At 35.1% G+C, this 16756-nt stretch overlaps 1 protein-coding gene across 1 annotated transcript in view; it reads right to left on the bottom strand.

Moving 5' to 3' along the window:
* Positions 1-16756, bottom strand: part of LOC111053732 (dachshund homolog 1-like) — a 232458-nt gene that overhangs the window by 175006 nt on the left and 40696 nt on the right. Inside the window, 1 exon segment of the mRNA XM_039428058.1 lies at positions 10621-10653. Coding sequence (XP_039283992.1) covers positions 10621-10653 — 33 coding nt within the window.

The following is a 16756-nucleotide window of genomic DNA, read 5'->3' as shown; positions in this document are numbered from 1 at the left end:
CTTTCATAGCTAGTTCTAATATTGATATTGCTCCTTTACATATGCGTCAATGTGCTTCATCATGAATTGTTTCGTTAATCATATTGTGAAGCTTATTAGAAATACATGTACAATGATCCATTGACAGATTGCTATCTATATATAGTAGAGAAGACCCAACAATCGATTTAAGCTATATGAAGTTAGATAGCAAGCACCAAAGTCTAGGTTCAATTCATGGCATTGGTAACTCTTTATATGGAATTTAATATTCTGCAACAAGGTTTTACAACAATTGGTAGTATTCTGTCTAAATGGTTATTTCAAATCAATGTAATGAACATCATAAAGTACCACAAACAAATTTGCATTGATTCGGATAATATAAATCAAACTTCGTCCTTGACACACTAATATCATGTTGTGGATGCGGATAATAATTTAAAGTTAACGGGAAACGTATGTGCAATACACGATTGTGTGTTCGTGCAGCCTCGTAATAATACAGAATAGTGCATGAGAAGCAGCATAGAAGGTGTTGGTAGCCTCTAATTCAGCTCTCACAATTCAATAAAGTAATCAACATGCATATCAATTGGATCTCTTGAATGTATTTGCTTCATAATGGAACTGGAATTATAATATCAGATTTTGAAACAAAAAATATTGAATGCTCATGGAACTATTTCAATTACACTGCTTTCTTTCAACCAATATAGACCTCATCGGAGGATGAAATAGCTTAATTTTAATTTATAACACTGACTTTACGAATGACTTCATGCTAGCAAGACACAATTTCCATTCGATTCTATTCTACTTGAGTAGGGTGATGGTTGGAAGGGTGAAATTAGCTACAGATTCATCCATCATAATACTTCGAAGTGCTGTAAGTTGAATAATAATGAGTGCTTTTTTCAATCATGTAAGTTAGTGATTGAATCCCATGCATTTCTAGAAATGGATAATTAATATGAACTATCACGGGCATTATCCATCAGGTTCGTTTGTTACAAACGCATCTCCGAGTTGAAATTTATTAAAATGAGCTTGATTTGGATTCGTTCTTATGATTATATCATAGAATTGATGATATTTCATACAGAATCATTTTCAAATTATAATTCGTCTTCTGTAAGATTCCTAGAGAAGTATTCCAGGAGTATTGAATTTCATCATCTTGCCTGAAGTCTATTTGTGCAACAAATTAAGAAAAAGGAAACTGGCTGCTTGCTAAGACAACGGGTTGCGCCTCTTTTCGAGGCAAATGAAAATTAACGAATAGGGTTCACTTCTTGGGGGAAGATTCTTTTGAAGGGATTAGAAATGAGGGACGAACAGACTTAAAAGAGTGTTTACATGATTAATTAAGTCACACAAAATTACAAAGCATGGATGGTGGGCGCTTCCCTCATTATAATCGTACAGAAAAAATGTGCAAAACGAAAATAAGAGATGTTTAAGGGGATTAAAGTGAAATGTACAAGAAGAAATGATAAATAAGAAGACGCGGCCAATTTAAGTTACGTTCCGTTCCTTCCGAAATTAATTCCCACTGCTCTCTGTCTTTGATACATCTTCATTACGAGGAGAGAAACGGAAAAGATAGGAAGCAACATTCTTCATTGTTTTTTCGTCTTCTCGAATTATCTTCTCTTCCCTCAGCAGTTTCCCCATCTGAGGCTTGTTGCCTTTTTCCCTTCCAACAGATTTTATAAGGATGCTCTGTCATTTTTCATGAAGGACCGTTTGATTTTGATTTTCTGTCATTACTATACTTCATTGACATTTGTATTATTTTTCATGAGGATTTGGATTACACCAGGTATGAAGACTTTTCAAACACGGCTTTCCATGAGTTATTTTGTGAACCCATCAATTATGTCAATGGACCTCTTTATCTCAATCCCGTTTCTATTTTGGAAAAATACTGTTAAATCTATGAATCTCGGACCATAAACTGTGTTCCCAATCTGGTTAAGATACTCGCATTCCCATCCTCTAGGTGAGTTAACTGATTCTAACACTAGAAGATCGCATGACATGATAGGATGAATTTAATAGTTGAAAAGATAGATGACTTGATGCAATCTGTTTGAAAGCTTCTAAACTTGAAGTCTAATGATTTTACAGTGAGGTAGACAGCAAGTGACTTGGCCATTGATGTGAATACGTTGTAAACTTATTGACAATGGAGCAACTGGAAATTATGCCTTTCCCAGTAATAGTAGAGTACTGAATAGTAATTTACAATACAGACCCCTTCTATGCTTTGGTGGGAGTGTTGAGGCAGCGCACGATAAATTATTTCGCCTGTAAATACGTTCACAGACTGCAGATGCATATGATAGGTGGTTCGGGCGAAAAACTGCAACGATTACAATTCTGCAGCAAAAAGGATCTAGCACCCTGACACCCTGAACCCGAGCGTGACTTGCATTGCAAACTGTAATTGCATTCTTGCAATTGGACTGGCAGCTCCCACTAACAGTTCAATCGAGCTGCCTCTATTAAAACTCGTGTAGTTATTCAGAATTACTCACTATTTCTCAGCTTATATTTACACGCTCACTTATTTTGTTCATTACAAATGAATGTTGAAAAACAACCCGTCATTTATCGCAAGCCAAGCGTGATAGAAATGCAACTATTTTGATCAGCTCATTAAAAGTTGAACGTTCTTATCTTTAACCCGACTCGTCATCAGTACTCGACATAATATTCAAAACTAGACATTCACATCAACTATGTACTATGTACACTGGGAATTAAAACACTTTGAAAATCGTGAACCTCAGAATGTTCACGATGCATTTCGTTGGTGGAGAAAGTACAACCCACCAGACGAAAGCAATAGCAAAATCAAATTCAACGCTACATGGCTACTGGGATGTAAAGTGAATGTGAATGCTGTAGGGTATTTTGAATACGTTAAAAATTATCGATAATATTAATCATTATCATTGTTATGAAAAACTGTCGATAATATCAATGATTACTATTAACATAGTTGCAAGTTGAACTGCACCTTTGTATTAACTGTTCTCGTAAAATACAGTACTTCTTTAAAAATCGAGTCAATACCGTGTTAGTGGGAATAATTCATTTGATACGATTCAAGTACTGAAAATAATTTGTTTAATAACATTCAAGAAGGTTCAAGGAGCATATTTTTAATAATCAATCGCTATTTCATACTCCAACTCCCAATTAATTGATTTCACAATAAATTGATTATTAATACAATTCTCTTCAGCGACATCATCCACAAAACACAACTTTCAACAGTTCTAACTTGAAGGGAGCTATTCTAAACTGATCCGACTGTGACCACCACCCACTTGCTGTAACTTACTAAGAGCAAAGTCATGCAGAATTCAAAGGGTGCTTTTAGTGGCGAAGATAATGCTCAAGTCCCAAGAATAAGGAGCAGCAGATGATTGTGTCTCCCTTCACTAAGCAACAAGCTCCATCGTCTCCCAGTAGGCAACAGAATAATACTCCGATGGGGTTATGGATGTGTCTTCTACGTTTTGATTACGTTTCCGGAAGAGGCAACATCGACTCGGGTTACCGATGGTAAGAGGGGGAGAGGCGCACTTCATATTGCCTTATTATTATTGTATTATGGGGTGGAAATTTCTCCTGTCCAACCAAAAATCTGTCCTGTTCCATCAGACCAACATTGATCAGAGAACAGTATAAACTCAATATACATTAAAAAAGTACCAAAAAATCATTGTAATAACCTCAAATTTGTGCAATAGGCGATTATTGGAAAAATTATTAATCAAGAGCCCACGAGTGGAATTTTGAAACGAGATCCATAAGTGACAGAACATATTATGATAAGAAACGTTGAAAAGTTTGTAACATTGAATCATAAAGAACGTTTTAGGAGAATATTTTTGGAAATGATTAGTGATAAAATAATATTCGAATTGAAGTTATGAAAATAATATGGCATTAATCTTGAGCAGTGAGAGATAATCCATCTACAAATATTATCAGCTTCAGATAATTCATGATATTGTCGAGGAGTAAAATGCAATACAATGTTACTGATTGACACGATTGAAATTTGAAAGTTTCTCATCAGTATTGAGTTGATACCACATTGGTATACTTATCACATTGGATTGATAAGACAAGTTGGAAAATAATTGATGATTATTTATTATTCTTAGACAGATAAGCATTCAGCAATTCCTTTGGAATATATTAGATTTTCAATTATAGAAATTCGAAGAGCAAACTTAAGGGGGGGGGGTATTGCCAAAAAATGGAGCTGTAAGTGGCAAGAGGAGTGAATTCGAAAAGTAGAGGGGGCGTTGAAGTGAAAATGAGCTTTTCGGCAAGAAAAATCCAATTGCATCAGTATCCATTCCTCTTGTCGTAAAAACAGGGAAAAAATCTGGAAAGTTAATTTAGCAAAGTCGATGAGACGAAGCTTTATCAGTCTTGGACGAGCTAACTCTCCTTAATTTTGTTTCTTTGATAGCTTCTTCCGTATTTCCTTCGTCTGTTTATTCGGATTAAAGTCTCGAAGGGTGAAAAAACGAGGGGTGCCATTTTAATTTTGAGACCTCTGGACAAATAAGGACGAGTAGGGGTAGCTATTTTTCGACATCCATATTTCTACTGCTCGATTGCCATCCCAATAATTTCTACCTTTCAAAGCCTCTCTTTGTTCATAATCAAAAGTGCATCCACTAGGAACTCATTGTGTTACAGAACATATCTACTCATGTTGGGAACTACGTAATAAGATTTTCTTCGCTTTTTCTCTCTTATTTAATTCCACGGGAAACCTTCTTGAAGTCATACTCTTGCTTTTATCGGTATACAATGAGAATATTCTCAGTTGAGAAAATTACATTTCAGCAGATACAAAGTCTCCAATATTCTTTAGTCTTTGAATCTCTTCGGAAAATTTAATTTGATTCTATTACATTCTCACATCAAAGAGTTTGGGACAGGAGTAATTCACTTGTATATAAGAATATGCACTCATTGCAAGCTGAATTCTAATCTAATCAAGTATCCTCTCTAGTTCGGAAGGAACGGAAACAGATTCATACATGCCTGAAGAAAGACGTATTAGGTATTCTGGTTCCCAAGGGGAGGAACAAATAACAAATAACTCGAATAACATTTACTTGTATAATGTAACTGATGATAAATTCAATTGTAAATTTCATGAGTAAAATTTTATATTATTCACACGCGTGATGAGGACATGAGATTGATTATTCTAAATCAATTCGATAGTTACAAAATTAATATGCTTCGATAATACGGTATGTGATTCGATTTTGTTCATTATTATTATAATTATTACGAATAATAAAATTTGAAGGTCCTTTGAGTTGAAAATTTATTCCGATATATCTTTATTCGTGAATTTCAATATTTCTACACAGGATGAAAACTTTACTGTATACCACTTCACAGACTAATATTCAATTGCTGAAGATCATAGAAAGTGAGGTCATAGAATTCTCCCCCGTTACAATTCTTTGCAGAATAATACGTCACACATGATGAACAAAACCCACCAGGCATCTCAGTAGCAACAATCATCTAATAGGGTGCCATTACTTTCAAATGCATGAGTAACTAGCACGAACTTCTGTTCAGATGTGGTAGGCCTACGCATGAGAACATTTCAAATCCGTTATCCCGCCCTTTTTTTGAACCCATAGCAGGGGGCAGGATTTTCTAATACAACCTCAACTATAGAAAAAACGTGGGTTGGAGAAATGGAGTTCCGGACCCATTTATAATATTGGGCACGGGGCACTGTAGCGTAATAAGACCCAGTGTACCAATGGGCCAATTGCATTGGGCCATGATCAGTTGCATAAGTGAGAGACCACGCCTTTTGTCACTTACTATTGTCACTTGCTTCCGCTTTGCAAGTCCCGAATTGCAGCTAGCTACCGCCATTGATATTTCTCTCTCTCATTGTGTTTATGTTTGTCACACATATGCAGTAACATTCATGTCAATGTGGCATCTATTGTAGGGAAATGGGGAGATAATAAGTACTTTTCCAGAACACTCATTAAAGCGAAATAATGTAATATACCAAACTTGTGGTTCATCTTGTCGTTCAATGGAGCGAATATGTATATCCTGTATTCATAGAGCATTGAGTATAAACTATAATCCCCTCCAAACTGCTCATACATCACTGATTCCCATTTGTATTATCATTAATTTTCCATGAGTAGACTCATACTTACACTTATACTCATTGTTGTTATCATCTGCATTACATGATCATACTGATTGAAATTGAAACTGATGTTATTATTCACGGATTGTATTCAATAACTTGACCTTATTCCGAACTGATATAAGCCTTTATTTTGGAGAGGAATATTGAAGGGTTCACCTGCTTTTTTCTTCTAATATCTTCTTATGATACAAATCAATGAATGGATATAATTATCCTTCATTTGTATAAATTGGAATAGAAACAATTTTGGGCATTGGTCTGTTGAACCACTTCGTAAGTATAATATTTGTACAATTAGGTCTAAATAAATTCATCCTCATATTTGAGAGGTTTCATGAGATTTTGATTATTAAACCCTTTGATAATCCAAAATTATGTTTCTTAATTTGATTCATTCAAAGTTTAATTGAGCCATAAGAATTAATTTTTGGAGGGATTGTTTCCTCAGATCATATAACTGATGGATGACACCATCATATAAACTTATATACAATTATGACAGTGACTAGAACTTGGTGATGAGCCTTTCAGTAATGTAGCATGAGTATGCCATACGAAGGAACAAACTGAACTTAATTATCATTCAAAGGGTGGAATTAGATGTTTGGAAAGAGAGGGTGTACAAGCGGATATAAGAGAACGAGAGAGATTCAATGTTTCCACACCAAATTCGAATTTAATCTTCCCAAAAACTGTTTTAATAATAATTCCCAACTCTTAGCAAAACAATTATCCGGCAGTGAACTTGGACCCTGCTTGTCTTCATCTCTTCCTTTGAGTAATCGTATTAAATGTTTAGATTCAAGCGAGGGGATTGAAGAAAGGGTGAAGGAGAAGGAGTGGGAGAGGAAGAGAAGGAATAACAAAAGGATGAAGGAAGTCAGCCGAGTGAGTCAGCTTTGAGGAAAAGAGAGAGAAAAGAGATTTCTTTAGTGAGGTGTTGAAAGTTCTGATATCGTTTGCGTGTTCAGTACAGTACAGGAGAGAAACTGCTTCAAACTTGAATGATGATGACGAAAATTCTCCAAGCTGATTCAATATCTCTCAAGTTCCAAATTATTTGTTTTGTTTCGATTACTCATCGTATTCCTCCAAGTCTGAAGACATTATAATCGGCCTGAAATCTTTATGATGGATTCAATTCATGATTAGACCTAATTAAAGACAAAAAACGCTGTATCAATATGGAAGAGAATAAGTTCTGGGTTGATCTGAATTTATATAATATTGTCAAAATATCGATATTAAATTCATAAAAGAAGAAAGAATAGGTGTTGTCAAGAACATTCTTTCGAATCGAGCAATTTATTGTGATCATTGATTAGTGATTAGTGATTATTGTAAATCAAGTGAACTCAATATTGTGAACTCAATGCTCGATACAAAGCTGTAACAGAATTCTATCGATAGTTTCATTTAGATACATTTTGTCCTGGAATCTTGGTGTGAAACCACTCGTATTTGATTAGAGATTTTTGAAAGAACCCAAATGTACTATTAGAATCGAAATCGACAATCTTCCCACCTATTGTCACAGTAGCTCTGACACTCTTGAAAGTGTTCGCAATATTTTTGATACCGAACGGTAGACCTATCAGAAGAGGTAGCAGGAGAGCGATTAGCAACACAAAGAGGGCGGAATAATCCGAGGATGAGTTCGGGAAGTGTCGGAAGAGGGCTGGAAGAAGAAAGAAGCAAAGATATATTGAAAGAAGAGAGAAGCGAGATGAATTTCACGCCGTCTTGATCTGCTTCAAAGAGCGAGATCTGCGATCGCGATCACCCGCCCTACTCAGACTCAGCGATGATCCCACACTCACCACCCGCTGCAACAAAACTGTTTCTGCGTGAAATCATTTATCCTTCTCCATCGGTACAGAACAGTGTCAAGCTTCTCAGCTTGGACAGAGAACAGATGAGTGTTGTAAACACAAAGATTTCTGCTGTCGATTTCTTGCAGTTAACGCCAAGCAAATGCAAAAGTATTTATGTCATCGCGTCTGTTTCTCCCAATGTCGCCTTTCAACTGTTGGGTTTGGTTTCCTCACTCCGGGACACTTCAAATCCATCGAGGGACCACCCACCACTCACCTGGCTTCAAAAACCGTCCTGTAAACACACAACTCATGATATCCTTCACACTCCCTGGGAGAGGAGAGTTTGTTTATTAAGGAGAAATTGATTCATGAACTGTTATTTACTACTAGATATGAGAGATGAGGTTACTCATCTACTAACTTGTTACTGCAAACTTCACTGCATTCTATAGCTACTTCCAGCCATGACTGGCTATTTTTCTCAATAATTTCTCTTGTCTATTTCATCACAAATAATAGAATGGGTTGGTGGAGTTAAGCAAAATCAATGTGTTATGTTTATTGAAAAAAATAGATAATAATATCCATCATAAATAGAGAATTGTATGAGTTAGTATCACATAGGCTGTTTGAGAATGGATGTTCTCAGATGTGATTGGTATATCAAATTGAGAAAGTTGAGATTTGAAACTATCTGTGATAATCAGATGAGCATTCGATAGCAGTAATTCGATTCATAATAAGATGAATTTGTGAAGAAAATTTCCAAGAAATTGAAGTACTTCTGTGACAGAGTCAGGTATGCAGCTACTGCAATACGATAAATTCAGGCTAGTTCTTTCCCTAAGTTATCAATCAATGCTGAACCATTCATTCTCCTAGCTTCAGTTCGACATGTATTCAACAATCACATCCAGTCTGACCCATCAGTCAAAGTTCGGAAGTTAATGGTATTTTGGAATTCTTTGATATAGCCGTTTGCTGATGAATATAGGCTTTCCAGATATTCCCTATCCATAAGCATAGGATAAAATGTGATATTTCAACCAAAAAAGTGAAAAGATGTTTGTTGGGAACTCAATAAAATTAACATTTGAAAAGGAAGCTGGCAACACAGAGCGCAAGGAGGGTTTAATGGGTCATTGCTTGTCACCCCTCAAGCCTATTGTTACAGTTTTTTTTAAGGAAATGTTTATAAAAATATCGAAGTTTTTTTCAATAACCTAGTTTCGATCAACGAGAAAGACGGTTATGTCACTTTGTCGTTCAGGACAATTGGATTCAAGCGAATTTTTATCCTATTTCATGACTTTCATTGCCAAGGGATATCACCTCGATATCACCGAGGCCATACGCTTTGTCTGTTGTTTTTACCTGGATTGTATACGGATGTATATTTATATGAATTACTAGTGTTTTTATATTCTTTACTCTTTATTCTTCATTTTCAGCACTGGATGATTTCCATTTGAACTCATATCAAGCCAATGCAACGAAGCAGCAGACATAGTATTCTCAAATGAACGGCCAGTCATGCTGGGAAATGCATCATCTTTTTAATTATGCGTAGAAGCGTAATAAGCTACATGCAAGGTGAAATATGTATATAGTATCTAGACGAAGTGCTATTTGAAAGCATGCAATTTGAATAGTTTGTCTCTCAACAATTCCCTTCCATTTCTTATAATCATAACTATTGTATGCTTTAAGAGTTCGATGGAATCAATTATTAGGGAATAAATTCAATAATGTAATTGATAAAAAGTAATCAATCATTATTGAAAAACATATTCTCATTCATATTAATTTCGACAAAATTAGAGAAGAATTCGACAGATTAGAGTAGAATTATCTACTGATTAAATAAATAATATTCTAAGAATTAAACACACTAAATATTATTGAAAGATTCAGCATTCATCCTAGGATTGTTTGAAATTTCATATTCTCCTTTTTCTCTGAAATATTATAATTTTATTTGGACTCTTCTCTATTCAAGCTCATTATATGAGAATTCCTTAATGTTCGAACCCTTTGGTTTTAAATGAATCAGACTAATACTTTACAATTTTCTGACATCAATTTCACTGCAGGGGTAAGCTGAGGTATTAACAGTAGGCCTACCTACAGTGGTTATGAGAAATGTCTCTTATAATTTCACGGAATGTGGAAAGTTGAACTATAAATAATTACTGGGATTCTGAGGATTAGGACTCCTGGGTATGTGAAACATCAATATGAATATTATGCATTCCAATTACAATTGAGTGAAGTAACCTATTTGGACAACATCGATATCAATAGAACTGATACACTGAGCTTATACTAAACTATAATCTAACATTCAAACTACACACATAGAACATATTGAACGTTGATATGAATTACACCAAGATATTTAGAAATGTTAAACATGCTTTACATCCAACATATAAGGTTGAAAAGGAAAAGGTGCCTGAACATAAATCCATTAAAGGACAAATATATAAATAGAAGAGTAGAAACAGATTATGAACAAGAAAACATGTAAGACATACCGTGTAGCCCAAGAAAATAGAGGGCTTAGGGCCTAAGTCCTACCTGTCAGTAGAAGATTTGTGGGTCATGAGACACCTGCGAACACAGAAACCAAAAATTTCTAACTGCTGTGTTTGATTTCTGACCCAAAAACATACTCTTAAATATCACAATAAAATTATTGTTCCTACAATGATCGTATTATGACAATCGTTCTACTACGACAATCCGTCACCCTTTTGAAAGACCTTTTACAGGCTGTCAGTTGTATTCCTCTTACTCAGGCAGTATGATAATGGAAATATTTGGAGTTTTATATAAATTGTATGTGAATTCACTCTCATCTTCAGAGTAATTCATTGTCCATGCGAGAGTATTCATTGTATCTCTATCATTCAATCGCCTTGAATTTAAACTAGGAAATTTATAGAATTCGCAAAGAATGAAACAGCTTTATAGTAAGACCCTCCTTGGATCAAAGGTTGAATTTGATAAAATTGATGTCTTATTTGTTGCATGATATATGGAATTTAAGATCAATCGAGGAAGAATGAATGAAGATTTATGAGAATCCCATATTTGTGAATAACGTTTCCATGCATGCACATACTTTATAACCTTAACTAAATCAATTTATTATAGGTGAAATTTAATTACTAAAAGAACTTGTTGGATGTAAAACAAAGTTTAACATTCCTAAGATAGGAGTATTGAAGATGGTATAACCCACATTCTAAAGTGAGAAATTGAAAAATTATTTTCAAGTGAGATGTTAAGAGCTGTTAGTCTCGTCATGGATGATTGCATGAGTCCTCAACTGTACTAATACAGGATTATCTATCACATGACATTTTTCTACAAATCTGGTAATCGAAACTAGCAATATTAATACAATAATATGAATGTTTTTCGTGGATATTGAAAAACACCCTACCTTTCTGGAGTTATGTTGCTGGCGAAAAAATATGGATTCCTTCAAAACAAAATAGAATCAGAACAAATATTCAAAAAATGCTAGTTTCAGAGCAACTTCTATGTGAAATGTTCTCCTATGAATTTAATAACTAGGTAAAAATATATATCATATGATTTACTGGTATTGAATATTATAAAAGGTATCACACTATTGAACATTTTATGGGATGATACTGTATTTATCATTTGAAAATTTTAAATAATTGTCATCTCTTGACAAGAAATATTTGATTAGTAGAAGAATAGTAGAAAATATATAAATGAATAGTAAATGAAAGGATATTGACTTAAGTAATTCTTTGTACAATCATGTGAAAATATTCTGTGAGAATGAGAGATAGATGGGAACTGTTGGATAGAGTGAAATATTGAGTAGAGGTTCACTTGAGAAATATTAGTCTGACATGAGAGTAGTTTCCAATAAAATATGAAATGGAGAATCGATTTCAAATTAATGATAGATGAAAATGCATAATATCGTACAAAAACTTCAATCAGACTTTAACAAGTGGTGACCAGTTTTCATTCTCGCTCTCTATCCTATTGAATGAGAGAGAGAGAGAGAGAGAGAGATCAAAGTGATATTTTTTTATGCAATATAATATCCCTGAAGCTACTGGTAAATTCAAGCATGCTGAATATCAGTTCCCAAGATTCCCAGCTCTGAATCAGTAATCTGGAGTCTGGGCTGAGCATTGTTGCTTTTATTGTTGATGTTTTGTGCCCTCATCTCATCTGTTACGCTCTGCTTGAATCAGAACAGTGAAGGCATATAGGTTAGCAGAGCCAGCACCCTGAAAAGACGAGGGCTGTGGCCAAGCTGAATCATGGAATATTCCCATTTTTAATGTTCTCCATCTGTCACAATAAAAAAGTAACTCACAACTACAATTCGAAATGCTACTCCTCTCAACTGCAGTTTTTTCACTAAGTATTACGTAGTTGTAGTATTAGTTTCACGAATGAATATGTTTTCATCAATCTCAAATCATCTCTGATAAGCTTATCCTTCAAAAGTTAATACTTTAAACTGAAGAATATTAATTAATAAATTCCAATATACCTAGAATATTTTAATAAAACAATATAAAAATCTTGAAGCACCCTTTATTAAAAAAAAACTTTAAAATAGTTCAACAATTTCAAGTTTTTTTTTTAAATAAAAGGTGCTTTAAGATTTTTATATTGTTTCATTAATTTGAAATGTAGCCCATGTGAATGAAGTGTTTCTAGAATATTTTGTATTCTAGGTACATTGGTAGCTTCCATTCACATTCAACTAGGCCTACGTACGGTTCCTTTAGAAGCAAAAAAATCGAATCACTTCAACAGCATCATCTGTTATAATCAACAATGAATGCCCGGAATAGAGAAGGAGTCTTTGAAGTATAAGTAGATTCTGTTTCTGGTAAGATTTATAGTTACTAATTTGAAAAGACCAGTTCAAATTTTACACCGAGCATAGGTTGAGAACTGACTTGTGCTGTCTCTGTTTGACTATTGTTGACGATGACGTAGATGATGATTACCAACATCCCGAGCGGATGAAGGCTTGACAAACGACTAATTTCATCCGAAGATCCGTGTCGTAGAATTATATTGTTACTATTCATAATAACAACAGCGGCCTGCGTTCTGTTGTTGCACTAGTCAAGCTGCGAGATGGTCACGAGCGAAATTTGATGGATCGATGATGGGGGGGAGGGTGGTGGGTAGGTCGGGTTGGGTGGCGGCCTTCGTTATTCAAAGTCGAACAAATAATTCAATAAAATACACGTTGGAATTTTGATAGAAAACGACACGGATGAATATAAAATGAGACTCGAACCGTGAAGAAGCCTGCAAGCCTTCATATCTTTTTCATATCACTCTTCATCACTATCCACATCTCACTCTAAAGCGTAGCTGTATCTCTGTTTTCCAGTCTAGCAGTTGAACAAATTGTTTCCCATTCAACATCAGCTCATCACTTGAAAGACTTGTTCATTTCATTATCTCTGTTGGTTTGTTCATCCGTTGTGCGTTTTTTTAGAGATCCTCTGACTTCTAATCCGATGCTAAGTCAACATCCACTAATCAAGAAAAAATACATAAACCGGTTGATGTGTATTATATCAGCATATTAATAAAAACAATATAAAAACTTGTAGTAAAATGACCAATGGTCGAAACTAATTGTTAAAATATTTTAAAGTTTTCAATAAAGTACTACAGGTTTTTATATTGATTTTATTAATTTGAGTTAAGTAGCCCATATAAGTGAAGTGATTTTATTATATCAGCAATATTTAAATTTCAATAATCAATTATTTCAATGGTATCCGAAATTTGAGTGTCCATTCGTCCTTACAACAAATAGTGATATGTTCATAATGGAAGTACTGTTTCGAGAAATTTCTCATCATTATACCACTAAATACTAGAACAACCAGTGGAGGAGTGAGTTTTTTTATTGGGATAAGTTTAATTTTTAACTAGATAAGACTATTCCAAATATTGTATTGGCCTGAGGAAACAACCCAATCACTTAAAACTATAAATTAGTCTGAATCGAAATTCAGTGATCCAGGAAATGCTATTCCGATTAAAGTTTTCCTTAAATGTCTATAGGATGTAAAGGTGGAGCACTTAGCATAGTCAAGATTGTTGAGATGGGAGAAGCTAGAGGTAATTTAATGCAAGCACTTTTGCACCGTAGAGGCTATAAAATCCGAATTAAATTCTGAACCCAGTCTTTCTCGGGATGATTCCTTAGCTGCGGCAGCATTGTCTCACAGAATGTCTCCCTAAACGGATAATAATTTTACAAGCGAAGGAAGCGGATAACAGGCCGATGCTCATCTTGGTATCCTATCCATCCCTTGTGCCTCTTAGGGACATCCGCGACAACATTCAGACCGTGAAATTAATATTACAACAATGAGCTCCTTATATTTCCTATTTAATCATCCCCCGTCTCACAATCATCGAGCACTTCATCCCCCCCCCTTCCTGCAACAACCCCGAGCTACAAACCCCCTCATCCCCTCCAAACACCCTAAGCAGGCTTTGACACGCTCTTTTCTCTCTCAGTTTACGGTCCAAAAAATAAAGGATTTAACCGGGTTTTGATTTACGCTCTTCTCCTTCGTTCAATTATTATTGTTGCCACTGTTCTTATGCGCATTCATCCCCTTATTCCTAATAATAACAAGACATGTACAGAAATTAATACTGTGATTTGTAGGCACTAATTATCGCTGCGTGTAATGTTCAGAGCAATTATAATTATTATTGTGGAGACCATGCCGGAAGCCCTTTGGGGTAATGATCAAGATAATACTGATTTACGTCCAATAACAAGCTTCTCCAACATTTTTTTCTGGAATTGCGCTGGGAAATTAATCTTTTCTCCTCCTATTGAACGAAGATGATGAATTTCATATTCAAGGATGTAAGGAACGAGTTAACGATGTATCAACGAATTATATGAGAAAACATAGTCAAAATATAAATTTTCAGCACTGGTTTTACTAGACAAGTATATGTAAGTAAACGTTGATTGGACTTTCAAATCACAGCTTGAAGAAATGATGGTCATTTTCCCAAGTCTTTTTTCTCTAGGTTGAAATAAAACAATTCTATTCCATCATTCCATACAAGAACATTCACAGATATTGTCCACAATTTTTGTTTCATTTTTGCTCAGTTTCATTGCTTTTGGAATGTATGTTTGTCTCAGTTTCTAATTAAAACTGAACATTATCATGTGAACAAACCCAACATTGATTAAGTTGGAGAGAGTGAGAAGACTTGTTCCGCTCTGCACTCGTGCACATGCTTCATTAGTTTGTTCATCTTCATATGAACAAGACTTGTAGCCGGTTACTAGTATGAGTGCTGGGCAAATAATGAGCTGAACGTAGGCCTACGTGAGTAAATTGAACATGTAGATGACTTGGAAAAGAAGATAGAAATTGTTTGGTGAAGTGAGACAAAAATCATCTTGTTAGCAACAATAGCATGTATTGTATTCAATTGAATCGAAATGGAGATGCATATTCATTTGTCTAATGTACCAGCGTCTCATGCGATTGTATCCATTATCTCAATCATTATAGTTATCATCAGCTCTATCAATACCATCATCAACATCAACATCATCAAGTGTACAACATAGTAATCATAGTTCTCATGTTCAACTCTACAGATTAATCTGTTGATGATTTATTGTTCTCCGATAATTAAACATTGATGGGGACAGTCCAACAAAACAAATCTAACAGGGCCGTGACTTGGTTCTTGTTCACTCAATGGAAGAAACACAATTAGAACAATTGGATTGAGTCGACCTGAGATGGGAACTGTGATTGGCCAATGACTAGGAGAGAATTATATCGCAGATACTGCCTAGAGGCAAAATGCTAGGAGTTCAATATTTTTTTTTAGAATACAATTACTTTTTATACTTATTTATTTGTTGACGCGGCAAAGTTTGTACAGTCATTTTCACTCTACCACTCAATCACGAGTATTTAATAGGTATATTACTTTCTTGTTTGGCACACGTTGAAAAACAGAAGGAATAAGTAACCACAGAAATGCATCATTAGCCTACCTTGAATTATCCTCCGATTTCCTTGAAGTTCCTTGAACTACCATAGTTTTGCACGAATCATTAAACTATCGGGAGCTCACTCCAATCGATCGAAACCCAAAATATCATTAGCCTCAGGAATAGCCTCTGCTTCTCCGACACGAGTGCAAAAAATTAATTTCAAGATAGAGGCGCCAGTAGGTTACAGACTGGTCTAGTAATAGATTACATTGCGATGGATTGAGTGGGAAAGAGAGGATGCAACAATGACAAGAAACGAGAGGAACAAAGAGAGTAGAACAAATGAATCGATGATTGCTTATGCGTGCGGATGAGGTGGTAATGAGTGGTGGTCTGTGTGTTATCAAATGATGCAAAAGTAGAAAAAGGGGAAGAAGAAGAAAAAAGGAGAAGAAAGAGAAAAAGAACAGGTCTGTTTTTGGCTAGGCGCCGGTGCTACTCCGCGGGGGATCCACCACCATCTATCAACAGCAACGATTCTAATTGTTTCGGAAATATAAGACGACAGACAGGACGGCACGCCACGGCTTCGAATCAGACTACCAAGTTCTTCTGCTGAATACGAATTTTATTCATAAAAACATTCATTTGAATTATTAATTTAGACTACGGAAGAGTACATTGGAC

The sequence above is a fragment of the Nilaparvata lugens genome, chromosome 5 (assembly GCF_014356525.2).
Source record: "Nilaparvata lugens isolate BPH chromosome 5, ASM1435652v1, whole genome shotgun sequence".
Lineage (NCBI taxonomy): Eukaryota > Metazoa > Arthropoda > Insecta > Hemiptera > Delphacidae > Nilaparvata > Nilaparvata lugens.
The sequence above is the reverse complement of the archived record's forward strand: the minus strand, read 5'-3'. Positions and strand labels throughout refer to the sequence as shown.